Consider the following 27935-nt stretch of genomic DNA (forward strand, 5'->3'; position numbering starts at 1 on the left):
CACCGAGCGTGGCGCCGCCTCTACAGGTTCACTCGCTGTGTCTCGAGCCTATGGTCTCGAGTGTCATTACAGTCATACAGCCCTTTGTACATTTAGCTAGTAATGCCTTCGTCACGCAAATGCATATAACATGGTTGTTATAATATACAATACAGCTCGGTCTTCTTATTTCCTTCCGTCTCGCGGCACCGTCATTTGTCGACTCGACAACAGTCCGGCGGTAGGCTACGTGCCCACCAAAGAGTGTAAGTTACCGAGTTTGCGTAAGTTATAATTAGTAGGTAGTCCACAGTAACTCTACTAAAATGTGCAACCCTCAAACGTGATTCTTTTGTTTATATGCATCAGTATGTTTGACTCATTAGACAAGTAAGTTGAGACGGCAGCTCTCGCGAGTGGGTGTGGTTTCAGCGCCGACAGCGGACACGCCCCTAGCGTTTGAGAGCAAAGAGCGACGCCTATTTTTTCGAGATTTTGATAACTTATTTCATTTACTTGCAGATTTTTTTAATCATTCAAATTTGGCTGGGTGGTTAATAACACATTTTTCTGTGGTGTGAAAAGCTCAAAACACATACTTTAAAATGACTTTACAGGGACTTTAACTAAATAAAACAGTAACCAAAAGTGGCTAGCATAAACTTTATCATTGTCATGACATCTGGCGACCTTCTTTTTTTTTTTTTTTTTTTTTTTTTGTATTGAGCACAAATGTAATAAAATAAAACTAATAAATATTTTTCTTTTTTTGCATTCAGCCAAGTTCATGTATTTGGAGCTGATGCAGGCTCTTATTTTCTTTCTTTGTATAGACAAGAACATTCCGCCTAACATCTCCTTTGGAATAACACGAGGGTGAACAAATGATGACAGAATTTTCATTTTTGGGTGAACGATTTCTTTAAGCACTCCAAATCATTTTTCTTTTACATAGCAACTCTTCCTTACGGTTGCAGTTCGATGTAGTCCTGTCATTAACAGATCTTTTCTAGGTTGACTCGTATACATTCCTTCACTGATATTACGGTGTGTCTGACAAACCTGCCTTTGACAGCAGATTCACATAGGAATCAATTCAGTGCTGGGTAACAGAAAAGGCTTTTCGCTCTCGATCTGTGTTGTGTCTTTCACTACCTGTGTCTTTGGAGGGTGTAATGAAGCACGTTGTGACAGTCTCCTCCTGTGACTGCGCTCAAGGCGGGTAATATACAGGCAGCCTGTGGAAGCACCTCATCAACACCACCTTGCACAGTTCCTTGGGGAAATAAGTCACTCTCAGCTCGTCTCCCTCCAGAGCTGTCACCAACTCACCCTCTTTTATTGTGATTTCCTCTTATACAGAGAAATCAAATCTGGATGTGCAGGGAGGAGGTGGGGTGGGGCGGTGCATGGGGGCGTGAGGCCGGTTCTGGGTTTTTTGATCGACAACTTGCTCATAAAGATGAATAAATGTGAGCGGTAATGGTACATCCTGACTGCATCTCTGGGCTGCCTGCGAGCATCAGATTATGCAGAAATCTGGAGCGAGAGTGTCTGAGGTCGCCCTCCTCAACAAGCTGCTCCTGTAGGATCCATGTTGTTGTTTTTGTCTCCTTGTTTCTTCCTCTCCTCCTCCTCCTTGCTGTCTTTAAACTGAAATGTCATCTCACTCCAGCACCAGAAACAGTTACATTGTTGCTGTTATTACGGTTAAATGTAATTATAGGTGAACGGCAGAATCTGACATTTATTCGTACAAGATTTGTTGCAAAATTTCTGTTTACAGCGTTAACACAATTGTGCGAGTAACTGCTTAATTTATTTATGGTTTCTTTTGTTCTTTCTTTCTTTTTCTTTGACACCGTGCCATGGCTGGTTTTATTGTGAATGATTCATCAAGTGTGCTGCTTTTTAAGGAAAAAAAAAAAGATTTTTTGTGATCTTTACTCTAAATGCAGTAATTTGCTGCTCCTTTTCCGCTTTAGGCTGTTCAGTCTGTTGGAAAATGCTAATCAATATCTAAATAGCTATTTAGTCATAAAACGGATTGAATAACTGGCCTCATTCTCAAATATTTCATATTCCACACGTAATACTACACGTAATGCATTGTGATAACTGAGGGTGTGTAAGTTTAAGTTGTTCTTTCTCCATTTCAGATGAGCTCGGTCAAGATGCTGCGTCCTCGACTGAATGGGATCCTGTTCAAGCTGACGTTTGAGGAGCAGGTGAACAACATCCGGCCGGATATCATGAATGTGACATTCGCTTGCGAGGAGGTAAAGAAGAGCGACGGTTTCAGCATGCTCTTGGAGATGGTGCTATTGGTCGGGAATTACATGAACGCTGGCTCCAGAAATGCTCAGACATTCGGCTTCAACATCAGCTTCCTCTGCAAGGTACCAAACCAAACTGAATCCCTTTTATCTGTTTCTGAAACTACACTATATGTGCTTAAATTACAATCACAAAAGCTCATGCGTTATTGTGTCCTTGTGTTATCCTACTATGTCATTATCAATGGTCAAAGTCCAGTTTTAAAGTGCCCCCATTGTGCTATTTGAAAGGTTCTTAATTCTGTGTAGGAGGTCTCCTACAGCAGGTTTACATGCATCAAAGATCAAAAAATCACCTTAATTTTCTCATAATATACATTGCACATCACCACATTTTTTCATTAATTATCAAACGACTCGGAGGAAACAGTCTCTCTTTCCTCGAGACTGCTCTGCTCTGATTGGCCAGACGGTCTGTTGTGATTGGTCTACCGCTTACAGCACAAGTCGGAAACAAACACACATTGCCGTAACTGATTCAGCTCCAGTGGCTTCCTGAAGCTCAGCGATTGCACTGTAAAGACATAACGATGGCGTTAATTTTACCATATCAATCTGAACACGAGTCTGATGATGAAACATTGGAAGAACTAGTTATTCAACCCAAACCTCCAATTGCAAGGACGACTTGAGCAGGATGTTTCTCAGTGATACGCTACTCAGTTTGACATTCATCATGAGATTATGCAACTTTAATTCCTCACCATTAGCGTTAACAAGTCCATCAACAAACCAATGTGTACATTTCTAATTCATTGTGGTGCACGTGTGGGAGCTCCATAATTAACAGTATCAATAACAGTGTATACGTTAGCCAAGCACTAACACAAGTGACTGATGTAACATTAAAGTTTGTAAAACCAATCTCGCTCCATCCTTTATCATTACTCAAAGTAGTAAGAAAGACAGACAGTCTGAATTAATGGACACATTTTTAGGTAATAGTAGGCCCACAACTAATTAGCAAAAGTATTTCAATAAGACAGTAATAAAGTAAATCAAATTTAAGCTTTACATTTTGCAGACTGTTTACATTCACATACAGTTAAATTACACATTGCATGAAAGGTCATTTTAAAAAATCCATAAAAGGGGCACTTTTATACAGAATAGAAGTACAGACGCATGAAAGTTCCCGGATGTGTTTATGATATCAAGGATGCATTGAGTGCACACCGTTACAAATCAAATCAAACCGTTAAAAAAAATCATCGCGAGCGGGCGACATATGATAGCCTGTAAGCTTTAAAAATCTCTTGTTCTCACTTAAGACATTTACGCAAATATGTGACGGCTCGTGCAAGTAAACATTTGTCATTTTGTTTGGCATAAATTTAATACAGTTTCAATACCTGGAGAAAGCCTTCAGTATTTTTATTTGACATATTTAAAAGAATCTTAATGTTGACAAGTGTATCATTAAGTGTAATATTAAGTGTAACATTAAGTATACATATTCATTTACACAAATACTCTATTAAATATTTTATTAGGTTATGACATCTGTAATGTTTTGTGTTATTTATTGCTCATTGAATAGTGCTGTTCTACTTGCCTAATATGTTCTGAATGATCAGTTGAGCAACAAGATCACAGCACATCTCAAATCTCACAAAGATGCGTTCTGTGTTCTCGTATCCTTCCAAGTTTGTCCTTTCAAGGTAGCCTGGCAGGTCCGTTCTTTGTGTTCTTATAATTGAGAAACAAAATAATATTCTGGAGAACTTTATGGAAATGGTGATAGCTCATGGATCACAAGGGGTTTGAATCTACAATCTTTTGGGTACGAGATCAAAAAGCTTCTACTTCACTACTCAGTATTTAGCAGATACTTTTATCCAAAGCAACTTGGAATACTCATCTTACAGGCACAATGCCCCTTAAAGGGTTAGTTCACCCAAAAATGAAAATAATGCCATTTATTACTCACCCTCATGTCGTTCTACACTCGTAAGACCTTTGTTCATCTTCACAAAAATTAAGATATTTTTTGATGAATTCCGATGGCTTAGTAAATTAACTTGCTGACAATGCAGGCTTCATTGAGCCATCCGACTTCATCAAAAAATATCTTAAGTTGATTTCCGAAGATGAACGAAGGTCTTACGGGTGTAGAGCAACATGAGTTAGGTGTTAGGTGCAATAGCTGTCTTGGTTTATTGATTGTTGTTATAGACAAACTTGACAATTCTACACCAAATGACAGTGTGCTATTCTTCAGAATATCATCTAGTCTAATACTTTGAGTTTGTGTTTCAGAGATTATTTAAAGAGCTGGCAGGTAGGCCTCCCTACTGAGATTGTTGTAACCGTTACCAGAATGTGTATGAAAGCTTTAACTGCTCTTGTTGTGTATGTAAGATGGACATCTGGCTGTGTGTTTTACAAGCTGATTTGGATAGCAAAGCCATTTGGTCCCGCTATGAAAGACAGCCACCCCCCTGCCGGTGTTCCCAGGCAGCCAGAGCTACACCGTCACTCTTAGTTACATCTCTTTGCTGGCCTTGTCATCTATTCGGAGGTGTCCCAGATGCTGCTGGGACACAGGTGTCCCAACCACGGGGGTTTAAGCTGGAGCCAGTTGTGGCATAGCTGAATGGTTGTTCTCACTTTTCCCTATGTTCAATAATTTATTTTTGAGTGCTGATAAATTGTGTTCCACAAGGTTACTGAATTACAGTTTAACACAAGTAATTTTTCAAAAAAGCTGCAACAGTTTATTTTAACAGTTTTATAGTTTGAGCTTTAATCAGTGTTCACTTTTATACCACTCTCTAAAACACCCCAGTACCATCACACTCTTGTGCTCATAAACATCAAAACCCTTAATGACCATCTCACTTTCTTTTAAAGTGTGCTTGCATGTAAATTGGTATTTGATTAAAAATTAAGATGAAGTTTACATTGACGAAAACCATGTGCATGCACATTTCAAAAGGAAGTCCTTCACCTCTCTCTGTCAGCTCATCTGATTTTTTTTTTATTTTTTTTTTTATGTTCATCACTGCACTTATGCACTCAATTACTTCCAGTGTATATCTGGTTCTTGGTTAGCATTTGAATGGGCTCAATGCCAAACCAGGTGGAGTTTTCTCATTGAGATGTTTTAAGTATGGGTGTTTTGGAGGTGACATGGGCATTAGTTTGTTTATTTATTTATTTCCCCCATGTTTGTGTTGGATGGTGTTATGGCCCAGAGGGAGGACACCCCTGATGGGTGACCTTGTCCTGAGCATGGGCAGTTGAGCGAGCGAGAATCCAGTGGTCATCCGAACTCGTCGCTCTGCTGTATTTCCTCTGACCTCATCGTGAATCCTGTCCTTGGGTCTCACAGTAGCGGACTTACACACTGTCATCAGACCTCTCTCATCGGCTGTTCTCTGACTCTGTGTTGCACCATAAATAAGTTTTTAACACAAGTTTTTTTTTTCTTTCCTTCCTTCCTTCCTGCCTTCCTTCCTTTTTTTTCTGTCCCTTTCCCCTTATTTTTATTTCTATATTTTAGGGCTCGTTTCCACCGAGCAGTACGGTTCAGTACAGTACAGTATGATTTGGGATGGTAAACCTTGATTCGGCTTGCATTTCCACCACCAACATTACCCTTACTTGATAGGCGTGGTGTATGCCGGAAAGTGACCGACATAATTATCTTGTGAAGAAGAAAGTGACAGTAAACAACAATGAATGACATACAGCAGCTTTGTTTGAGCAAAGGCTGAAGGCTGCAAGGATTAATTTCCAAAAAATAGACAATGTTGCAATGGTATTGTGTCAACCAATCAATGGTATTCTGTCAACCAATGAATGTTCTGTAGTGAGTGTAGCTCCACCCGGTACCAATACTATTGGTACTATTGTGCTAGGTACCCTAACGGAAGGGTCCCAAAAAAGTGGTACTGTACGGTTCAGAATTAGGTTACCATTCACAACTTCTAACAATGGAAATGGCAAAAATTGGTACCGTACCGCTTAGTGGAAATGAGCCATAAGTGGTCTAATGATTCAGTATGTCAGCATTCCTTCCTTCCTTCCTCCCTTCCTCCCTTAAGTCTTTTATTTGAGCTGACAAATATTGCATTCATATTGGTTAATACTGGTCAGACTCACATTTACTGAACATTAGTAAAGTGCCTGCAGTGTGGACAGCTTTTTGCTTGACCACTGATTGGGCAGTTATTGATGGACAAAAGGGAAATGTCCACATTCTCAATCAGTTCAGTCAACTAAATGGCCCCCTACATGGCAGACCTCAGCTTGCTAACGAGCTCATCAGGGAGGGCCGGTCGGGGGCTGACCCGTGATCCGTGACTCTCTCAGTCACACTTGGTACCAGCTGTAGATCTTATTTGCATATTCCAGAAGATTTTTTACAAGTTAATATTGCTGTCAGCTCAGAACTGGCTTGAAAGAAAAAAAAAAAAAAAAAAGAAAAAAAAAAATGCTGCTGTGTTCAAGCCCTTCTGCTTTTCTTTAAACATTTGGTGTTATAAAAGAAACAACCAACCATAGTCACCACCACCAGTGAGATTAGCAGTTAGAGGTGTGACACACAGTGTTATGTCAATTTTCAGGCAGTGGTAAACAGAGTCAACAGTGATACCTGCAGTTCTAAACACAGAAGTCACTCCATTCAGACATGTATAAAATATATTCAGTGCCGGTATGGTTAAAATGTGTAGACTGTGCTATACCTAAACCCATTGTTTTGTAAAGCAGAGTTAAAGCTGCTGTCCGCAGTTTTTCCTCTTTGTTGCCATCTCTGTTTGAAACATGCGATTGCAGTCATATGCGGAACAGTTATCTGTATGTGCGTTGTGCCTCGGCACAGCTCGTCAGCGCGGATAAATCTAATGTTTGCTGTCGGTCACCGCACCGGTGTGGATACTGAACTTCAGAATCACAGATTCTACATCTTGAAAGTGTGACCAATATAAGAATTTTCACTGGAAAATATCATCTGAACAAGTAAGTAACATTTCTGCCACTTTTGTTTTGACCAACTGAGGAAAAAAACATTAGGCCTACAATAAATCACGCTGCCAATGATGATTAAATCTAACGATTGCTTAGCTCTGATCACACCAAACCGTGCAAATTATTATTACTGTTATATTGTTCTCAAATTGTTAATGTTAACAACATCAGCACTGCGTGACTGTGTATTTAGTGTGTATTAGCGTTACCTGTAGATTTCAATGTCTGTATCCACTCCACAGTTCAAAGTTTTTTGCTTTTTGACTACGGGTGAATCTACAGTTGTCACTGATGATTGTCATTTGGACCTTTCTGGATTATAATCCGCCATCAAAATGAAAAGTTTAATTATTTCAGCTGCTGTGAGAAAAGGCTATAAACGTGCCGCTACCGGCAGCTTCCTCATATGATTTAACTGAGCCTCTCGACGGGACTCCTTTCTGTTTACGGACGTGACGTAATGACGCACAGAGGAACTGCTGCATGCTTGAATTTCCCACGGAAATCCGCCAGTTCGCTCTTATTATAAAACATTATTACAAGCTAACCGTCGTGAATCGAGACAAGATAATTGGATAGTTTTGAACACTGGCTGGTTATGTACTTGTTCAAAAGTTGATTTTGGATAATTTTTAACCAAAAAAAAAAGTTGTGGACTGCAGCTTTAACTTTATTGGACATTCCAATAAATGTAATACATTTTTACGTAGTAAAAAGAAAAAGAAAAAAAATTTAGTTAATTCTGGGCCACAACCACTGTAAATATTAACGGGGACCTTTCCTTCATGGTCAAGTTAAATGGCCTTTTTTTTTTTTTTTTATTACACCTCTTCAAACATTTAGTCCAACTGAATCCTGAATATGTGGTTGAATGCAATTTTTTGGGTCTGTATATCAAATAAAAATTTGAACAGAGCCTGAGCCATGTCTGTTTTTTGGGGGGAGCATGGATGAAGCGTGTTTTCATCTATGGAGATCCAGTACCTTTGACCATCATCTCTCAGACACACACAAGGTATCTCGGCTCTTTTAAGCTTCAGTTAACTTTAATCTTACAGAAGTATGTGTGAGTGTAGAAAGTAACCTTCTGTTGTGGATTCTTGACTCCTTGTCATATACTTTTCAAAAAAGTAACTTCTGTAGCGAACATTTGACATATTTCAGGAAAGGTAGACTCAGAGGAATGCACACAAAGATTATGGCAACTTCAAATGAAATCAACCATGTGGGAAAAGGCTTACTCCACAGCAAAGCCCCTTTCAAAGCTACAAGCATGAAAAGGTGTTAAATTACAGATAATAGTCATTAAATCTGGATTTGCTCTCTGCTTTTTGGGTTGTTTAAGCACGATACTTTCCAGTAGAGATGTCAGAAGAGTTTATGAAGAGTGAACCTTTATTTTGGCTTTTTAAAACAATGTTTTACAATGTTTTGCACTTTGTTAAACAGATCGGATGTGTTCAGCTGGCACAACTTCGTAATTCCAGTGTTTATGTTGGCAACTTGTAGATTGAACAGAAGAAAGTGAAATATACTAGGTTGAAAATTCTCCCTCATATATGTTCACAGTATCTCTTCGTCATTTCTCAGCTTGTTAGAGATTCTCCCAGCACCGGATGTCTTTCTCACAGATGGCATGGATAGTGAGCTCACGGACAAATGAACTCCCTGAGCTACCTCACTCCCCACCCCAAAACTGCCAGAGGTGTAGCCTGAGGCTCTCTGATTTTCACTTGTCATTTTTACTAAGCAAACTTGCCTCATGGCAGGGTCTGAGCTTTTAGATTAGTCTATTGGCTACCGTTCCAGTCCAGGCTGTCTGCCATTGGTAGGTAAAATACGCCAGTCGCCATCAGCGTCTCGGTATCTCTTTCTTCTGCCATGCCCCTCAGCTGCTGTGTGCTGGAGTGTGACTTTCCCATAGTTTCTTGGACTAAAAAAACAAAAAAAAAACAAATTACTGCTGTGAAGATCTATGCACAATCAATGCCTGTAAACTGAAGGTCCTTTGGCAAAATGTGTAATTGAGCAATCAGAGATGACAGTCCTTTAGGTGGTCTGAGATTTCTTGTTCCCCGTTGTCTCTCATGTCTGTTATTAGCTAATTGTTCTTGTGGATTTATATCTTCTGGATGTCTCGATGGAGGTTGATTGTTATTCTCTGGAACTCCTCAACATACTTCAACGAATATTAAAACGGGTGGATTGGGTATATTCAGGTATACAAACTAGACAGGCCATCTTTCTCTATTTCTCTATAATTTTCCATCTTTATATCTTTATGAATACAGTTTTAAATGACTGAGCACCGTCAGACACACAGACATTGTACCTCTCTGGAAAAAGAAACAAATTTGCATATTAACTTTGACAATATCCTCATAAAGAGATTCTTATGAAATATTGGCTGAATACAAATTATAGTATCGAGAAAAACAAAAAACAAAAAACACCTTTGTACTATCACAGTGAGGAAACATTTCAATTAGGAATGTATAGTTTTAGTACAATTTATTTTTTGAATGCTATGACTCACCATGCTTATCCTGACAACAGTGTGGGCTGTGCTTGTAAATGACATTTTAAAATCGGTCACCTAGGCTTTCTTAATGGCAGCCTAATTCCAGGCTCATGACAGCAATGGATGGCCAAGAGGTCTCGCAACAAGCCTTGCTGGCAGCATGTGATGAGGGGCACCTGATGCTTGTCGTGCATCGTCGCTTCTGCCATAATCCAGCACCATATCTCTGCTTTACTGAAACTGATTTTCCCCGTGCACAATGTCCAGAGCCAGGCTGCCACAATACAATGACTGCCTGGAACTTCCACTCTTGATAGTACAACCCGATAGTGATATACACCAGTATCACCAATATCGATATTTGACCATTATGAGATTATCAGCAGGTAACTGTGTTTGTCTAGTTAATGTTAGTTCCCCTTTTTCAAGTTCTAAAATGTACAGATGGCTTTGTCAATGAATTAAACACTTTATTAAAATGTGTGAATTTTAATTTTATATTAATTTTATATTTTTAAAATGCAATAAAATATTTCATAATAGTTTATAATTTAAATTAATTGTATTTGTATATTTGATATTATAATTAATTATTTAATAAAACAATATATGTATGTATATACTTATTTAAAAAAAAATAATAATAAATAAAGCTTTTTTTTATTTTATTTATTTATTTATTTTTTTACATCCTGTGATTCCCTGGAGGTTTGCCAGTTTTTTGCCGGTTTGGTCAGTTTTTCTCTTTCATTGTGACATCCAACTTTTAGCTTTGTTCTACCCACTGCTTTTCTTTGTGTAAAGATATGAAATGACACACACAAGTGAAAGACATTTGTTTGCAATTTCCAGTGAAATGCATCTTGAAAGATCTCAAATTCATGCAATTACTGTAGGGTTCTTAGTGTATTTGTGTAAAGTAAAAGATAATAAAGAAAATGTAGCTTCAATGTATTATTATTATTATTATTATATTCCATTTCCCCCTTAGACACTTTTGTCTAATTTGACCTTTTGTTCAAAATAGAAGCCTCTCTAAGGTGTCTCAGTTTTACTCACTGTCTTTTCCCTTGCCTCTCCTCTGAAAGAACCCCTCTTGAAAACCAGTATTGTTGAGAGAAATCCCTGATTCATCTGTGTCTGAGAAAGTAACGAACATCAGCATAATACACAGGCATAGAAGAACAAGAGAAAGGAGGCATGGAAGTAACAAAATGGAAGTGCCTTGACTGGAAAATTAGTGGAACATCATAACTTAAAGTAAATTAGATTATTCAATTTCAAACAAGATTACCAGAGAAGCTGACATAACTGATGTGGTGCGTGCCAAAGAATATCTGCTTCACTAATTTGATAGAAATCTCTTTCTCTTTCTCTTTCTCTTTCTCTTTCTTTCACTTTCTCTTTTTCTTTCTCAGCAGGCCTCCATACTGTGTTTCCCTCTGTTCACAGAATTGTTGGCTGCATATCTGCCCACCATGTGCACTGGCTTTATGATGTCATTAGGTTTCACCACATTGTGCTAATCAGCTCACAGTTTTGTCAGATAAAATGAATGATTAGGTTAATCATCTTAAACCTCTGTTTTTCACCTCTTAAAGGGTCAATGCTTTTTCCATTTTTTTGCCCTCTATTTATCTCTTATTCACCCTTTCATATGTACAGGGTATAAATAAAGACACATTTTTTTTTTTTTTTTTTTTTTTTATAGGTATATTTAAATTGATCTTTCTTGGTGTTAATGGTGTCACATTCGGCTATAGTAAATAGCTCAGGAAGACATGGGAAACTCAGAAACAGTCTTTAATTGTAAACTCAAACATAACCAACTTAACACTGATGATGACAGACAATGAACTGAACCAAACAGGAAGTATGTATACACCAGGGAAATGAGCTAATTAAATGACAACAGGTGAACAAAATGACAAATCCAACAAACTGAAAAAATAGGTCAAGATAGACAAATTAAGAAACTGATGAAAAGAAACTGAAAGTCCATAATCATGACAAATGGGTCTTAAAACAGCACCCTAACTTTCATGGAACTGCATAAATATTTGGAACACACTACTTTGGTAGCAACTTTGTGTGGCACACAATTAGCTCTCACTATCAAGACAAAACTCGCAATTGATGTATATAGTTTTTTTTTTTTGTTTTTTTTTTTTTTTTTTTAAGAATTGTATTACTTACAGTACTCCTAATCAACATTTCATTATTCCCCCTAACCACAATGCATTCTGGAATTGATTTTTTTGGCCCCCCAAAAAAAAAAAAAAAAGTATCTTAGTAGGCAGTATAATTAATTTGCCTACCTTTTGGGTCAATTTGCGTCAGGAGTATGCCTGCGAATGTGCCTTAAAATACCACTTATGTAGGCAGCTCACCATGTTTTGGCACAGAGCATTTGTTTTTCATTTTCCATGAGCTGAATCATGCAAACCTTAGACCTCAGACTTCTGCTCCTTCATTACATGGAAACTGTACCCAGATCGTCTTTATTTCATCAAATAGTGCTGATCTTACTTGGCAGATGAAAACAAACCTGCACAGTAGTGGCTTTCTGTAATGGCAGTTTGGGGCATAATAATAAACAAATTAAAATTTGAAATGCATGAAATTAAATTGTGATTACCCAATGTGAGCAGATGATTGATCCCTATCTAATGAAAGTGTGAGCGTGTTGCATCCCCACACGTGTGAAAGGGATGTGGGGAAGCTTGGCTGTGGGGTGTGTGAGGGGGAACGGACACAGTGTGGAGGGCCGTGCTAATTAGCTCTCGCAGCATGCGTCTCCAGCAGAAGTGCAGTCACAGTGGGGAATGATTACGGAACAAGTTGCCGGTGCACTGACGTGGAGACACCGGCAGACGCTTGTGCTTGCCCTCCCTCTCTATTCCCATTCCAACCCACCCATCCCTTGGTAATTCTTCACATGAGATTGATTTAACATGCCCCTGTCATTCATTCCAGTGTATGCCTTTTGTTGTTGTTGTTGTTGTGCTTGTCACATGGAGAGTGACAGTGGTAGACTATTGCCGATGTTACTCCTGCCAACTTTGTTATAATCCACAATTAGCTCTTTTGCACTACAGGAACTATAATAGCCACTGTCCATAGCAAAACGTGCCATCAAGGTGTCTTTATTGTCAAATTATGTATCCTCTGAAGGTGAGAGATCTGGCTGTAGCCAATAAATATCTGAATCTTTAAATATGCTATTCATAAAAAGATTGAGCATCAAATGAAAATGCTGTTCATGGAAACCCTTGTGGTTGGATTGCATGTAATTTTCAGGACATTATTCTGGCTCTCGTGAAATGAACCTTGCTATTACATGTCCATTGAAAATGAGACCAATATAATGTTCCTCGCATGTCCATGTCAATTATTGCAGCCTCGGATTTTGCGGCAGTCATTACATATTCGCCCTCATTTGGTATTCCCTTCACTGGCCATTAAGCTGATGTGATTAGCACTGAAAGTCTGGCAATAATAACTGCCACTGAAATCTTTCAACATCACTGGAGGACTGTCATATTGCACACTGTTTCAAGGTGCAACACATCTACACATGCGCACACACACACACATTTATATAAAACGGTTAGTTCCTGTCCTTGATTCTGATTGGTCAATATATGTGTTTTATTCACGATAAAACATGGTTATGACCGCATCACCCAACGTTGTGTGTATCACTACATAACACCCTCAGCAACCACTCTTAGCAACATAAACTGTATGTTCTCAATTGATATTGTTCATTGAAGCTCACTGTATTATGTAAAAGATTATTGTGAGAAAAAGATCGAGTGAGTGATTTTATTACCTGCATTCAGATTTAGCATTTCCCTTCAGGTCAGTCCTATGCTCATAATAAAAAATCAGTTTAAATGTCTGATGTATTATCTTGTACTTTTAACAGTTAAGGGGTTTTCCCATGACTGACAGCGCTAGTCAAAGCATTTGCCAGTTGCATCTTGTTCCATGTTCACAACAATTCAGTCTTTTCAATGTAAAAGTATTCGCTACTGACTGACACACTCATGAAGACAGTCTTTGCCGCCATCTAATGGTATAATAATGTAACTTCTGTTGCTGTTCATGGTCAGGGACTATTTTTTTCTGGCGAAAGGAGTGAAAGTTTACATATTTTTGATATGTATTGATACATATTTTTGCCTTTAATATTTGTATTGTTTTATACTCCGCTTAGCATTGTGCCTAACAACACCCTTCAGCCGTGACTTATTCACGATACAGCACAGCCTCTCTTACCTTATTGCTTACATATATACACACACACACACACACACACACATTAGAGCAGTGAGCACCAAAGAGTTCAGTAATACACTTCAGTGACCTGAGATATAAATAACTAATGTAAAAAAAATCAGTTGCTTTTCTGAGGTTGATGATGAGCCTGAAAATGTATTTCATTTGTTTCACACATGCATCATATGTGGCATCAGTCTAAAAGTTGCATTTGGAGTGATGTAGTAAAAATGACCTATTCTGACCAAGCTTCTTTTGTTTTAAACATTTCAGTTTTAGGCTTGAAAAATATGTCATTTTTCATTATGACTGTCTGTGAATAATAGAATAAAGAAGGTGACAAAATAAAGACAAAATTGTTTTAATTCATGAACTGTTTAAGGCACTATTTTTAGTCCAGATTAGACTCATCAATTTCAACCTTATTGTGGCATCATGAATACTTATCATGAAGATAGTTTTGTATCATTAAGCTATATTTTAGAAATCAAAGAAAACTAGCTCAAAGTTAGTTAACGAGTAGGACGTTTGAAGGAAATGTTTTCTTTTTTCTAAGTTTTTTTTTTTTTTTTTTCACACTCTTAAAAGACATAGACTGTGCGTGACTTGTTTCCTGTGATAGCTGTGGAAATCAGAGGAGGCAGGCATGCAGTACGCATGCTGAGGTCGTCAGCGTCGGATGGCAAAGCCTTTAAAGTGTATTATCTCTCTGCTTGCTCTGTCGCTGTTCTGCGCGTTAGCGGCTCAGTGCGGGCTGATTGGTAAACACCCCGTGGCTGAGCGGGTGCAAAACTTAATTCTGTTTAAATAAAGAAAACAACATTAGGATTTGGATGCAGTGTCGGCAGTGCAAAAGCAACTGGCCCTGTTTTGATATCTGCACTGGAGCTTTCACAATTACTTCCTCTTAAATAGTGTGTGTGTGTTTTAATTCACACACAGGAAGGTGGCAGTAGATCAAACTGGAGATAATTTGCAAATGCATTTACTTTAAATTCAGAATGTGGAACATGCACACACGGACAGTCAGATAAGTGTTACTAATGTGCACAAAGCAACAGCTTCCACAGCAATGGCAGCAAACATTGTACCCCTCATGAAGGCCGTGCAAGCGCGGTGTGGGTTCTGTCTCGGTTAAAGTGGGGGAAAAAAAAAAAAAAAGAGAGAGAGAGAGAGAGAGAGACCTTGTTTTCGTTTGCTTAGATTTCTTGTTGTTTTTCCGTGCTCTGTTTTTTGTTCCAATCCTTGTAAACCAATATTGATTTTAGACAGCCAGCTGCGTAGAAGAAAGGGTCATTCTGGAAGAAAATAAACCAGCGTTTAGGATCTGGTTTTGTTATGCTTTTTTTTGTTTGTTTGTTTTTTTTTTCATTTGTTTTCCTTTCCTCATCTTTAACAGCGAGACTCTGTAAGGTGCTGCGTGTGTTGTATTATATTGGAGATTGCAGCTGAGGCATGTTTCTATGTCTGCTCTCATTTATTGCCAATCTCTCAGGGAGAAATTGGAAGTGATTTATCTAATGGATGCTGGAACACAGTGGCATTTTCGAATGAAAACACTCCACGGGAATTTCCGACTTTTTGTTAGGATTCCACTAGTGTGGATGATGCAGAAAAAGTGTACAATCGTGCTTCATGATAAATAGATAAATACTACTAAACAGGCCGTAAAGCAAGGGGCTAAATTATGCTTTCCTAATGGACTAATCAATTGTGACTTCTCCAGTTTGAGCTCACAGCAATTCATCCTACCTGGAAACAATTGCTTTATAATCTCTGGAATGCTTTCTCGCTTTGAAAAGGATACAAAGGCCTTGCAGGGCTAAAAGCTTTATTGATCTCTGAGACCCCTTTGAATAGGTAATTATACATCACGATGAGCTTAGATTAATATATTGCCTTTGTTTGCATCTCAAAATGATAAATGAATCCTTTGGTGTGCATATCATTTAAGTAATCCTAGATCATTAGGGAAGACGGCCACGTACACGGGATGGGCCGTAATGGAATGCAGCAGGGGAGAGACACTCCTGTCAGCTGTTCAGCAGAGGAGGATTATCTTATCTCTGCCTGCTATTAAATGAAACATCAGCATCCAATCATGACCCAGCAGCTGGTCTGTGAGGGATTCTATCAACTTTGGCAGCCTGATGGTCAGGTGTGTAGGTGTTAAGTTTTATTATGCCAAAAACAGTTTAGATGTACATGACCATTTTCCACCCTCACTTTTACAAACATAACTGTAAGCACTTTCTCAATCTGATAAACTCTTAGATGACTGACAGGATTATGCAATGGAATAAGGGAGTTATTACCTTTGGATGGACAGTTTTTTCTTTACTTTTCGATAGACAAAATTTCTGAATGTGGTCTGTATTTATTCTATAAATATGCATTTATTGTTTATTTATTTGTTTATTTTATTATTATGAGAAGCTATCACAACTTTTTGATAAAGTTGGGGTCTTAGAAAGGTCTTAAGTTTTCCCTTCGATTTAATTTTTTTATCCCTCAAAGGTTTCTTTAAAAAGGTCTTTAAAAAGTCTTAAATGTATATTCATAAAACCTGCAGAAACCCTGTTGTTAAACAGGTTATTTAATATGTTGTGAAAATTAAATTAGCAAAATTCATTTAGTGTATATACTATATATTTGTATATATAGGAGTAATATGCATCACCTTTAAATAATAACTTGTGATTGGTGTTTTTGTAATGCCTGATATTTCTTTTCTTTTTACTTGTTTTATTACAATTGGTCTGATGCTCCTGTCTCACTTGTTTAAGATAAACACACCCATTTCAATTTATAAAGAGAAAAGAGGCAAAGACTGCATCTATTTATTAATTTACCTCATTGTACCTGCCACATTTTTCCAGCAGAAAACCAATTCCTCACCTCTGTATCCGCAGAGACATTTTAGAAGAGAAAATCTATGGGAGACATTATGTGTAGCGGGGAAGTGTGCCAGCTGTCGTAAGTTTGCCATCAGTTTGTGTAAAGGTTAATATCACATCTGCTGTGCAGTCCAGCTTGAGGATTCATTCTGCCTTCCCCGGCTCTGCTGCGGGACTCAGTAGCCATCTTCTGTGCGAAAGCAGCCTTCCTGGAGTCTAGGCTTGACAGCAAACAATCTGTTTGAGTCTGAGAGGGTGAAGAGGTCACTCAGCCCCAGTGCACTGCTTAATGTGGGCCTGCAGCCATGGCCCTCCAAATGGAGGAGAGAGGGAAAGAAAGAGCAACATGGCTACATGTTTGGTTTATCATTTCTAGCTCTCAAGCAATAGATGTATGTCACCAAGGGAACTCGGTTCTTTCTGTATAAATACAACATGTGCCTTTTTCGTGGGAATCGGTTTTGAGTGTTTTAAATGTCAGATTATTTTTTTTACATTTTTTTAAACTGTGTTATTCTAACCAAAAAGCTTTCATTTCTGATGTGCAGTTTAATTGTATTTAACTAACTTGGTTAACATAGCTTAGTTAACTCTGGTCCTGTTTACCTGATTGTTGATATGAATTGAGAAAGATTGTTAAAGGGATAGTTCACCCAAAAATGAAAAGTTGATGTTTATCTGCTTACCCCCAGCACATCCAAGATGTAGGTGACTTTGTTTCTTCAGTAGAACACAAATGATGATTTTTAACTCCAACCGTTGCCGTCTGTCAGTCAAATAATGGGAGTAAATGGGAACATAATCAATAAGATTCGAAAAAACATGCATAGACAAATCCAGATTAAACCCTGCGGCTTGTGACAACACATTGATGTCCTAAGACACGAACCGATCGGTTTGTGCGAGAAACCGAACAGTATTTATATTTTATTTTTTACCTCTAATACACCACTATGTCTAACTGCGTTCAGCACTCACTTAGTGAGGTCTGATCGCGCTCTGACAGCGGCAGTAATGTCTCACGCATATACTTCAATGAGTGCTAGACATCACTTCCGCTGTCAGAGCGCGATACTGAATGCAGTTGGACATTGTGGTGTATTAGAGGTAAAAAATGATATAAATACTGTTCAGTTTCTCGCACAAACCGATCGGTTCGTGTCTTAGGACATCAATGAGTCGTCACGAGCCGCAGGGTTTAATTTGGATTTGTCTATACACGTTTTTTCGACTCTTATTGATTGTGTTCCCATTCACTCCCATTATTTGACTAACAGACGGCAGCGGTTGGAGTTAAAAACCATCATTTGTGTTCTACTGAAGAAACAAAGTCACCTACATCTTGGATGCGCTGGGGGTAAGCAGATAAACATCAAAAGTTCATTTTTGGGTGAACTATCCCTTTAAGATGAAATGCAGGCATTTTAAATTCAGGCGTACAGCCCACAGCAAGAGTATGAGCAGTGTGTATTGATCTAAATATTTCATTTCGTTCATGTCACCTTAATCTTGTACAAAGAGTGGTTGTGGTTTGGGGGAGAAAGCTCCTTTTCAAATTAAATGTGGTAAATAAGTAAACAGGGGGAAATATGCCTCTGTGCACTCTGCTCCAGCCAATTTCAACTTTATTGACACACCTATTTGTCAGATTTCTGTGCAAACACCTTGAAGTGCTGTTGACGCATGAATATATCATGCAATCATGCAATCATGGTTCAACTGAACACAAGTTGCTCAGTGAGTATGACATGCCTTCATTCTGCTGAAATATTCAAATGGTTTCAGTGCATTTCAGTCTGTCTGTCTATCTACAAACTATTGTTCTATATGTTATTCTTTCCTTCCTATCTATCATTCTATTGTTCTATTGAGAAGTCCCCAAGCATAGCATTTTGTCCTCTTGTCTTCCATCTTATGTGTGTACCAGCTAAGTGAATATGTGTCAGATTACATTTTATTCAAAGTTCTGGTTTACTTTTAAATGGTTCATTATTCAAACTTGCTATGTTAACTGTGCAACTTAATACACTTTCAACACATTTCTCAATCTTTTCTCCGCAGCTTCGTGACACAAAGTCGACTGACCAGAATACAACTCTTCTGCATTTCCTTGCCGAGAAATGTGAAGAAAAGTATCCTGAGATCCTGAAGTTCCCTGATGAGCTTGAGCATGTTGAAAGTGCCAGCAAGGGTAAGAAGTTGTTATTATTAGTAGTAGTATTTGACATGTTAAATGTCAATTACGATTTATTTTAAAGTTATTCATGTGGCAGCATCAATTCTCAAGTTGAGCAGAATATAATAGTTTTAAATAATTATTATGCTTTGTTTGTCTGAATACATTTGCATTTATGGTCTTAGCAGTATTGTGTAGTACTATATATTACAAGACTTATAACAAACCACAGTTTATATCAGGACACTAATACTGTTGAAGTGCTTGACATAGTGAAAATTAATCATATGATATGGTGATTTTTCCCTACAAAACTGCATACCAGTCAGTCTTTGAACTGAGATTTATCCTTGGTGATCCAGTGTTCCTTAACAGCAAAGTTAACAAAGTTCATAATAGCCACTACAAAGCTGTACTTTAGTTAAATACAGAGTATCTATTCAGTATGGAGAGTTCTTGTTGGCAGAATGGATTTTTTTATTTTTTTTTAATCAGGAATTTAATTTATTCTACCTATTCAGTTCATTTGCTGGTAAAACACAACACAGTATTTCAGTAAAATAACTAAATTTTCTGGCATTTTTGCAATGCTGTTTTGAGTGTCATTTTGGAAGACTCTTCAATAATGCCATGTAATTCAGTTTAGCTGCATGATTGTTTCAGGCTAGATAAAGATGCGTTTTTTTTTTTTTATCCTGAAGTCTATCCTTTTATTTCTTCCCTCCCATAAGCTGTTATCATGTTTAATCAAACAGATTTTCCTTTAAATGTGTTAAGCCTGGTTAATTGAACAACCGGCTTTGGTTTGTGAAGACATTATCACCTCTGATCAGCTGATATCAGCTGTGTCCTTTGGAAATATATGGGGCTCTGCCGGGTGTGACCTTGAGATATTTACCCTCATATATATATATATATATATATATATATATATATATATATATATATATATATATATATATATATATATATATATATACCTCATTCCGTCTATCTAAATCACGCTGCTTTATGGTGTTCGTCAAATCCTTTATTGGTTTTCTCCTGTGGTCTTCTTTTAAGCTGTGAGCTTTGAGGCTTTTTATGGCTTGAATTAGATGAACTAATGTTACAGAGATCAACCCAGGAGACTGGACACAATTGGCCCCACAGACTATAATTAGAGCTTTTGCAGAGAATGAAATAAAACTAGTTAATGGCCAAAGAGCCTTTCTTAATCCTTTTGCTATGTGTAAATCCAGTCTTTTCCATCACTATGAATAGTTAAGTTTCATTAGAATTGTGTAGAGCAGTTCTGAGGGTTGATAAAGGAACTATAATGAAGCGCAAGGGGGCCATATGCTCAACAGTATGGCCGACAGGAAAGGTTAAGAGTCCAAATGGGGAGGTAGCTTAGCAGGGATGGTGGCGTAGTCTCACACAGCCGTTCTGACATTGTGGAATGGATTCTTATTATGGCTTTCAGTGATTAAGAGCTTTAGTGCTTCCCACTATGCTGAGAGAGATTTCAGTGAATTTAAATATCTGGTTTCTTAACTCGCATTCATTTCGAACAGATTTGGAAATGAAGACCCTCAGTGAATGCAATAATCTTCTGTATTATTGCCACATGAAATGTCTGTCTCTGTTTGTCTCCGTCAGGGGAAAAATACAGGCATGCATATCCCGGCAGTGGCGTAATTTCTCCTGTCAATAAGCTAATTTGTCTTTAATTCCATTTGGAACTGTTTGGTTGAAGCCCTTGAGCTTTATTTACTTTGTTAGTTACCTAATTGCTTATCTAATCTAATAAAACTAATTTGGTGCTTTGTTGTGAAGGATGCGGTCACTGTTGAATAGACCAGCGGTATCTCTGTCAAGGTGGATGGCTGAAAGAATGCACAAACCTAATGCTTTGTAGAGAGACATTTCAAAGTGACTCAGTTCTTTGTCCATGGTCTTTATCTAATTTAGAATGACAGTTGAGCAGTTCCTGGCTCAGATTTAGTTAATTAGAGTGAATATTATTGCTAGACAGTGTCAGCTCTATGAGAATGTTACAGCAAGAAATGTCACCCTGCTATATATGTGTTAGTAATTACTATGAATTTTATTATATTTCAATTAACTTTATTATATACTTATAATGGATTTTATACAGTATACCGTAAATATTAACTTTTGACTGTTGCTGTACACCAAAGCCAATTTTTACGTTGGCAATCTTACATGTAATGCATACAGATTTCCCACCTGGTTAAGTGTTCAAGCAGCCATGAATAAATAATTCAACTTTTGCTAATGATCCTTTTTGAGACCTTTCTGTTCATGTCAGAGCGGTGAAAGAACATGAATCTGTTTCTTCTTTTAACATAGTAGCACAGCTCACCTTAACCCTGAGCCATGTTTAGACACAACCTCTCATGCTCTGTAATTCCTGCTACCTCTCTGATTTTCTTCTCCACCCTCCTCTTTGCTGTTCAGAGTTAACCTTTGGGCTTTCTGTCTCTTTTTTGTCTCTCACTCCGTATTTTTCACAAAGAACGTTGTACTTTTGTCTCTTAAGAATAATACTTCCTCCACCTTATCCCTTTCTCCCCATCAAAGCAGCTTTTTAGGCGGGCAGAGTTGCACACCAGAACATAAGAGCACTGGTGCACTGCAAACCCTATCCTATCCCAGTCTGCCTGTGCCCACAGGAGCACTCGGCTCTACACCCTGTTGAACTCTGCGCTTTGCTCTGATTATACACCGGGATCTCTCATGGCCCTCTGAATGTATGTAGCTCTGCTAAGCTTCCTATCATACATCCCATGTTCTTGTCAGATCTCTTCTCTCAGGTAGTGTTCTTTGCCCCGACACACATGAGTGAAGACCAAATCAGGTGATTTCTTCCTGTTGCATCAAGATTTGTTCCAGAAGGATGCACACACACATTCAGTAATCACATATCCATCTACAAATGTTGGAACTGGTACTCTTAATATACATGATTGAAAAGAGCAATCAGTTCTTCCTGATTTGCTTGAGAAAGTTATTGTCTCCCTTTAGTTCTGCCTTGATTGGTGACTGCAGAATACCTCTCCCTCAGTCCCAAACCTTCAAATCTCCACAAAGATAGTGGAGAAGAAAGAGAAAGATAAGATAAGAAAAGATAAAGGAAGTCAAAATTTTTTGTCTGATCAGGGCTCAACAGTGAGTTTTACTGTAAACACAACAAGTGCATCACATGACATTGATTGAATTGAATTAAAATGTATGAAAACAGTTATAAAAATAATTGTATTATAGATCAAACAAAGTGCAATCAGTCAGATGTACAGTAGCACAGTGCTTATTCAGTAAATGCACAGCTAAACAGATGTGTTTTGAGTCTGGATGTGAATGTTTGCTACTGCTGGAGCACATCTGATCTAGCTAGCTAAAAGCGGACTCATCCTAAATAAGCTATATATATAACGAACTGTGAAAATTGAACTTTGCTGAGGTAAATGAACCGTCAAGTGACATTGATGCTACAGCGATCTGACACTTCACATTAAAGAGCATCAAAACTCAGTTTATTGTTTGAATTTCATGGTAAATTGGAACTGTATTAGAACAAAGTTCTTTGCTGTTATTGGATGGGAGGTGTGCTACAAATAATGGTAAGTGTAGGGAAAAACTGCAGAACTGGCAACCCTGGCTTGAACTATGGTTAGAGCTGGACAATAATTCAATATCAATATATATCGTGGTAAAAAAATAAATAAATAACGGTAATATGATTTTTATACACATTTCCAATATTTCAATATACATTACAGCATTTGTCACTGACTGATGTTCAGGGTGCAGCCATCAGAAAGAGCTGAAAGGCCACATGTCCACCAAAGCATTTTTTAGCCAGCTAAAAACACTAGGCGCTGTGCCAAAAACACCTTGCTATGAGCACTTCAGAGTGTTTTGGCAGCACAGTTTTTTTGTTTGTTTGTTTGTTTGTTTGTTTCAGTTGAGATGCTTTGCTTGTTATGATACGAAATATCCGCGGAAGTGTTACTAGTATCTCATTTCATAGATAGTTTGTTTCTAAATAAAAATGTCAATACAATGTAAAGTATTTGCTCTGGCTCTTGTTTTAAATAATTTTGTTCTGTTATTATGCTTGTTGTTGTCATTTGTTGACGTTGTACAAGCAGAATGTGGCGGTTGGTCAGTGTTGTATTTGTCCTGCCCCTCATCCACTGTGATTGGACGGCTGGGTAAAAAGCATTGATGAGCATATGCTGTATTTGGTATTGAAAAAGAGTCCGTCAATTGTATCAGTGAACTGTAGTTTTACCACAAACTATAGTTTTAGGAGGTTTTTTTTTTTTTTTTTTTTTTTTTTTTAGGTACAAATGTAGTTGTTTAGACCTGAAATATGTGACTCATATTTAATCATAGTGCCTGTTTTACTTTTTAACTTTTTCGGGGATGCGAGCTCCAGGCCGTCAACAGCCATTCAGTGCTCATGTACATGCCGAGAACAGCGTCATTTTTGCCTGTGCTTCAGGGATTTGCGGCTATGTCTTAAAGTGGTTAAACAGACAAATTAATTTTAAGTACATAAAACAGGCAATCTTTGGTCTTATTAGTCTATACAGACCTTGTGAAGCCCCACCTCAGCACTCCTTTTAACCCTCTGAAGTCTGAGGCTGATTTGGGGCCTGGAGAAGTTTTGACATGCCCTGACATTTGTGCTTTTTTCAGTTGTTCATAAACATATAAATGACAAACGTGTCATTACACTGTATTCAGCACAAACTAGGCTACAATAATATGTGAGGAACATGTATGTACATGTTTGTGTTTTTGAAGGAATAATGTTTATGTTTGGTCATTGAAAAAACAAAAAACTTAAGTCACTGAAATAAGGCCAAAAAAAGTATATTAAATCTGTGTTCACAAGACTTTTGGGTATTGGAGGTTGTAGACTAGAGTTTCTGCTTCAGAATTATGTAAAAATTATGCTGCCTACTCCTTCATATAAAACAATATATTGATTTAGTTTTTGTAAGACACTTTTTGTCAAGAAACACAGTATGCGTGGAGGTGTGAATCTGCATGAATAATGGGCCATTTACACCTGAGAAGACGAAAGAATCACATAATAATGACCTGAGATGACTTGCATATTAATGAGGCCTTTCAGTCAGGTAGGCTGTGAAAAAAATCCTCTGTAATAATGTCTCAGCTCATCATAAACAGCAATACTGTGAAATATTATTACAATTTAAAATAATGGTATTCTATTTTCTTTAAAATATAATGTATTTTTGTGATGCAAAGTGTCTGAACAATTATGTTACCTCTATGGCATTTCATATAGGCTTTTAGCTTAAAAGCATGCACATTTGGAGAAATATTGATGGATTCTTATATATTTATGTCAATTTTCTATACTGAGTAGTAATATTTATTGTCATCACTATGAGTGCTGGATACTGTGTTTTCAATTCATACTTGCAGCTGGAGGGCGCTCTCTGTGCACATTTAGTCCACAAATTATTCTAAAGAAGAAGAGGACATTTCAGGAATGGTGTTTTCAATTCATACTTGCAGCCGGAGGGCGCTCTCTGTACACCTTTAAGCCACAAATTCATATAAAGAAGAAAAGGAACTAGGAACTAACGGCATGTCTTCTAGAGATCGCTAACCATGGCTTTAACATCCAAATAAACACTTTTCAAGACAATAAATACACGATTGAGATGATGAATGCATGTATTGCCTCTGAATTTGCGTCTGAATAGCACTGGCTCCGTGGGCGTGGCCGCATTAGCGGATAATGAGCTGAATCACAGACTTCTGACATGGCCCTCTTTTCATACAGATTACATAAACACAGAATGTTTGTTTTCGATTTGACTTGCACGATTTAAAACCTGACATTTTCAACGTTTCATTAGACGTAAGTGTCATTTTTTTTTTTTTTTTTTTTTTGTCATTAGTATTCATTTTCTGAGAACTATCAGATTGGACTTCGTTCAGAGGGAGAGAAGAGATCACACATCATGTTAGGTTTCTTTATTTTACAAAAAGCACAACATTTTTACTCTGAGTGTACACAAATAAAAGAAGACATTCTATAGTCTCAATTGATATATTACTTATGTCTCTATGACAAGAAATGAAAGAGTATTTTAAGTCTGTTTTGCTGCAATGTGAAAAAATCCTGCAAAATGCGCCGGCGCGTTTTCAGACCTCAGGGAGTTAAAATCTTTCCGGTTGGGTCTACTGAGATTTGTTGAGACATCTCTTTTAAACATTACAATGCTCATGATTACTTTCAAACTCATAAAACGCAATATGTAAGTCCACTTCACAAGCTAAGTACTCTTTGAAAACGAGTAATATAGACAGTTTCTCAATACCAAGTATGCCAACATTATAAAATAAAATCTTCATATTTGTCCTTTACAATTATGAACAGTAGCCGTGCAATATGACTATATCAGCGCGCTGTGATTACCTACGGGCGAATCACAGCCGTGCTGATATACAGACATATCGCACATGTACTTGTGTGTACATATGTCAATATATAATGTAGGATTTTATTTATAAAAATATGTTTTAATGTTTTTTTTTTTTTTTTAATTAATAATTATTTATTTTGTAGTAATGTTTAGCTGTAAATTACTCCGTGATGATGACAGCTGGAAATTGATGGGAATGCAAAACATTACTGATTGAGTAGTAATTTTCAATGCATTCTACCTGACACATTCTGAGGATAACTGTCATAAGTCATTATTGCCATTTCAACAAAACCTAATTATGTTTGCAAGCTTGGTAACATTACCTTGTTGACAAGTTTAAATCACACAATTGGCAGAGGCAATGTTCAGTATACCAGAGAAAATATTCAATATTTACATAATGCATGATGTAAAGCAACGCACTGGCCAAATAGGGCACATGACAGTTCTGTCAACTGGCTGTGAGTCAGCAGGCCTTCCTTATTGTTGAGCCCTTCTAATCTGACCTCAACTTTAATCACATTACACAATACTTCACCTTTTGTGCAAAGATATCATTATAATCTTAATGCCAATTCCGAAGACTGTCTTGACAAACTTAAATTGAACCGGCAACTATTTGCTGATCAATGATAATTGCATCATCTTGCGTATCATTTAAGCTTGAGTCACAATATGGCATTTTCTTGAATCTGTTAATGTGATTCAGAAGGATGTTTGTCTTACATGCTTTCACTGTCTACATCTAGCCCCCCCAGTCTTGTTCAGTTCTCACTGTATGTAATCTATCCATTGCTCAAGGGGTGTTGTAGAAGGCAATTTTGATGTCAATTTTGATTTGACCTGACATTTTCCTTCAGGATAATCATGATAGCAATTCTTCATCTCTCCTGGCAGTACAGAGCCATGTAAGGGGTTTTGTGTATAATGTGTTAAATATTGTATGCACCTCAGCAACATAATCCAGGTTTCCGCTTACAAAAATAAATAAATAAATAAATAAAAATCTGTGTGGATAGGAGATATGTGCTAGCAATCCCATGTTGAGTAGCCACTGCTTCCTGACACACATGATTGCATCACTTAATACCTCTGTGCTAGTCGGCCTGTAAAAAATATGTTGCCCAGGTAAAGGTCAGAAGCGGTCATGGCCTACCTCCCCAGGCTGAGCTTCCCTCTGGGCAGAGGAGCTCTCGACTTTCCTGTCTCATCCATTACCATCCTCCTCCATCAAGGGCGGTGCTAATTAGAATGTGTTTTGATCATCCTGGGAGGATAGGCAGAAATGTGCTGAGTCTCAAGGAAGAGCTGGGACATGGGGAGTGACCATGAAATCAGAGTGGCATTGTACTTTCTCCTTTACTTATTCATGAACTTCATCCCTCCAGGGCTGCTCTGTTACACCTCCCTGCCCACAAAAAAAGCAGTGGATGGATGCTTAAAGTAGTTCTACCTGTTATATTACATCACAAATTGCACAAGGTTCAAAATCCATGCATTTTCAGTTAAAGAATGAAAGATATATATTATATGTATAAATATATACAGATTGTAGTTGCTTAGACCACAAATATGTGATTTTTTGTCACATATTTCCATAAAGATATTTCATAAAAACACATTTATAATAACTTTTAAAAATGTGAAGCTATTTTTTTGAAGCTATTTTCTTCATTGGGACAATAATTAATTATGACTTTACAACAAACTGCAAAGTGTCTGATTTCAAATGAGACCAAACTCAAACTTTTAGTGGAAAAGGTTGATGAACTGTATCTGTTTTAGTCTGGGTATGTCATTTCTTGGGATTTTCCAAAAGCGGGGGTTTGTTTAGACTTTTTTGGAGATGTGAGCTCTTGGCCATTGAGCGCTCATGTACCTGCTGAGAACAGCTTTATCTCAGTCCTGAGGGTAGATAGTGGTTAAAAATGACATATAATTTGTTTTGGGTATATCAAATGGGCAATCTTTGGTCTCATTAATCTATTACTTGTTCCAGAGCAAATTGATTTGGTTAGGTATGGTTAAGTTAGGTTTCATAACTTTATATTTTTATTGAAATTAAATCATATACTAGAGTGCTGCTTTTGTACTTTTGACTGAATTGTTTGCTTGTTTTTATTTCATACAAACGTCTTATACTTTTATGGCTATTATTGCTCAATTAAATAGTATTGTTAAATAATATTTTGTTTTGTATTAATAATATGCCATCTTTGATATTGAGATGGTGTCGGTTTGTGATTGTGATTACAACTTATGTGTAAGTTACATTATTACACCACT

At 37.5% G+C, this 27935-nt stretch overlaps 1 protein-coding gene across 9 annotated transcripts in view; it reads left to right on the forward strand.

Moving 5' to 3' along the window:
* Positions 1–27935, forward strand: part of diaph2 (diaphanous-related formin 2) — a 456526-nt gene that overhangs the window by 280091 nt on the left and 148500 nt on the right. For all 9 annotated transcript variants that reach the window (XR_010895340.1, XM_067388324.1, XM_067388359.1 and 6 more), the window contains 2 exons: positions 2139–2378; positions 19053–19182. Coding sequence is in view for 8 of the 9 variants with exons in the window: in XM_067388324.1 (XP_067244425.1) it covers positions 2139–2378; positions 19053–19182 (370 nt within the window). In the remaining variant the exon portion in view is untranslated. The remainder of the gene's footprint in view (positions 1–2138; positions 2379–19052; positions 19183–27935) is intronic.

This window comes from Chanodichthys erythropterus, chromosome 1 (assembly GCF_024489055.1).
Source record: "Chanodichthys erythropterus isolate Z2021 chromosome 1, ASM2448905v1, whole genome shotgun sequence".
Classification (NCBI taxonomy): domain Eukaryota; kingdom Metazoa; phylum Chordata; class Actinopteri; order Cypriniformes; family Xenocyprididae; genus Chanodichthys; species Chanodichthys erythropterus.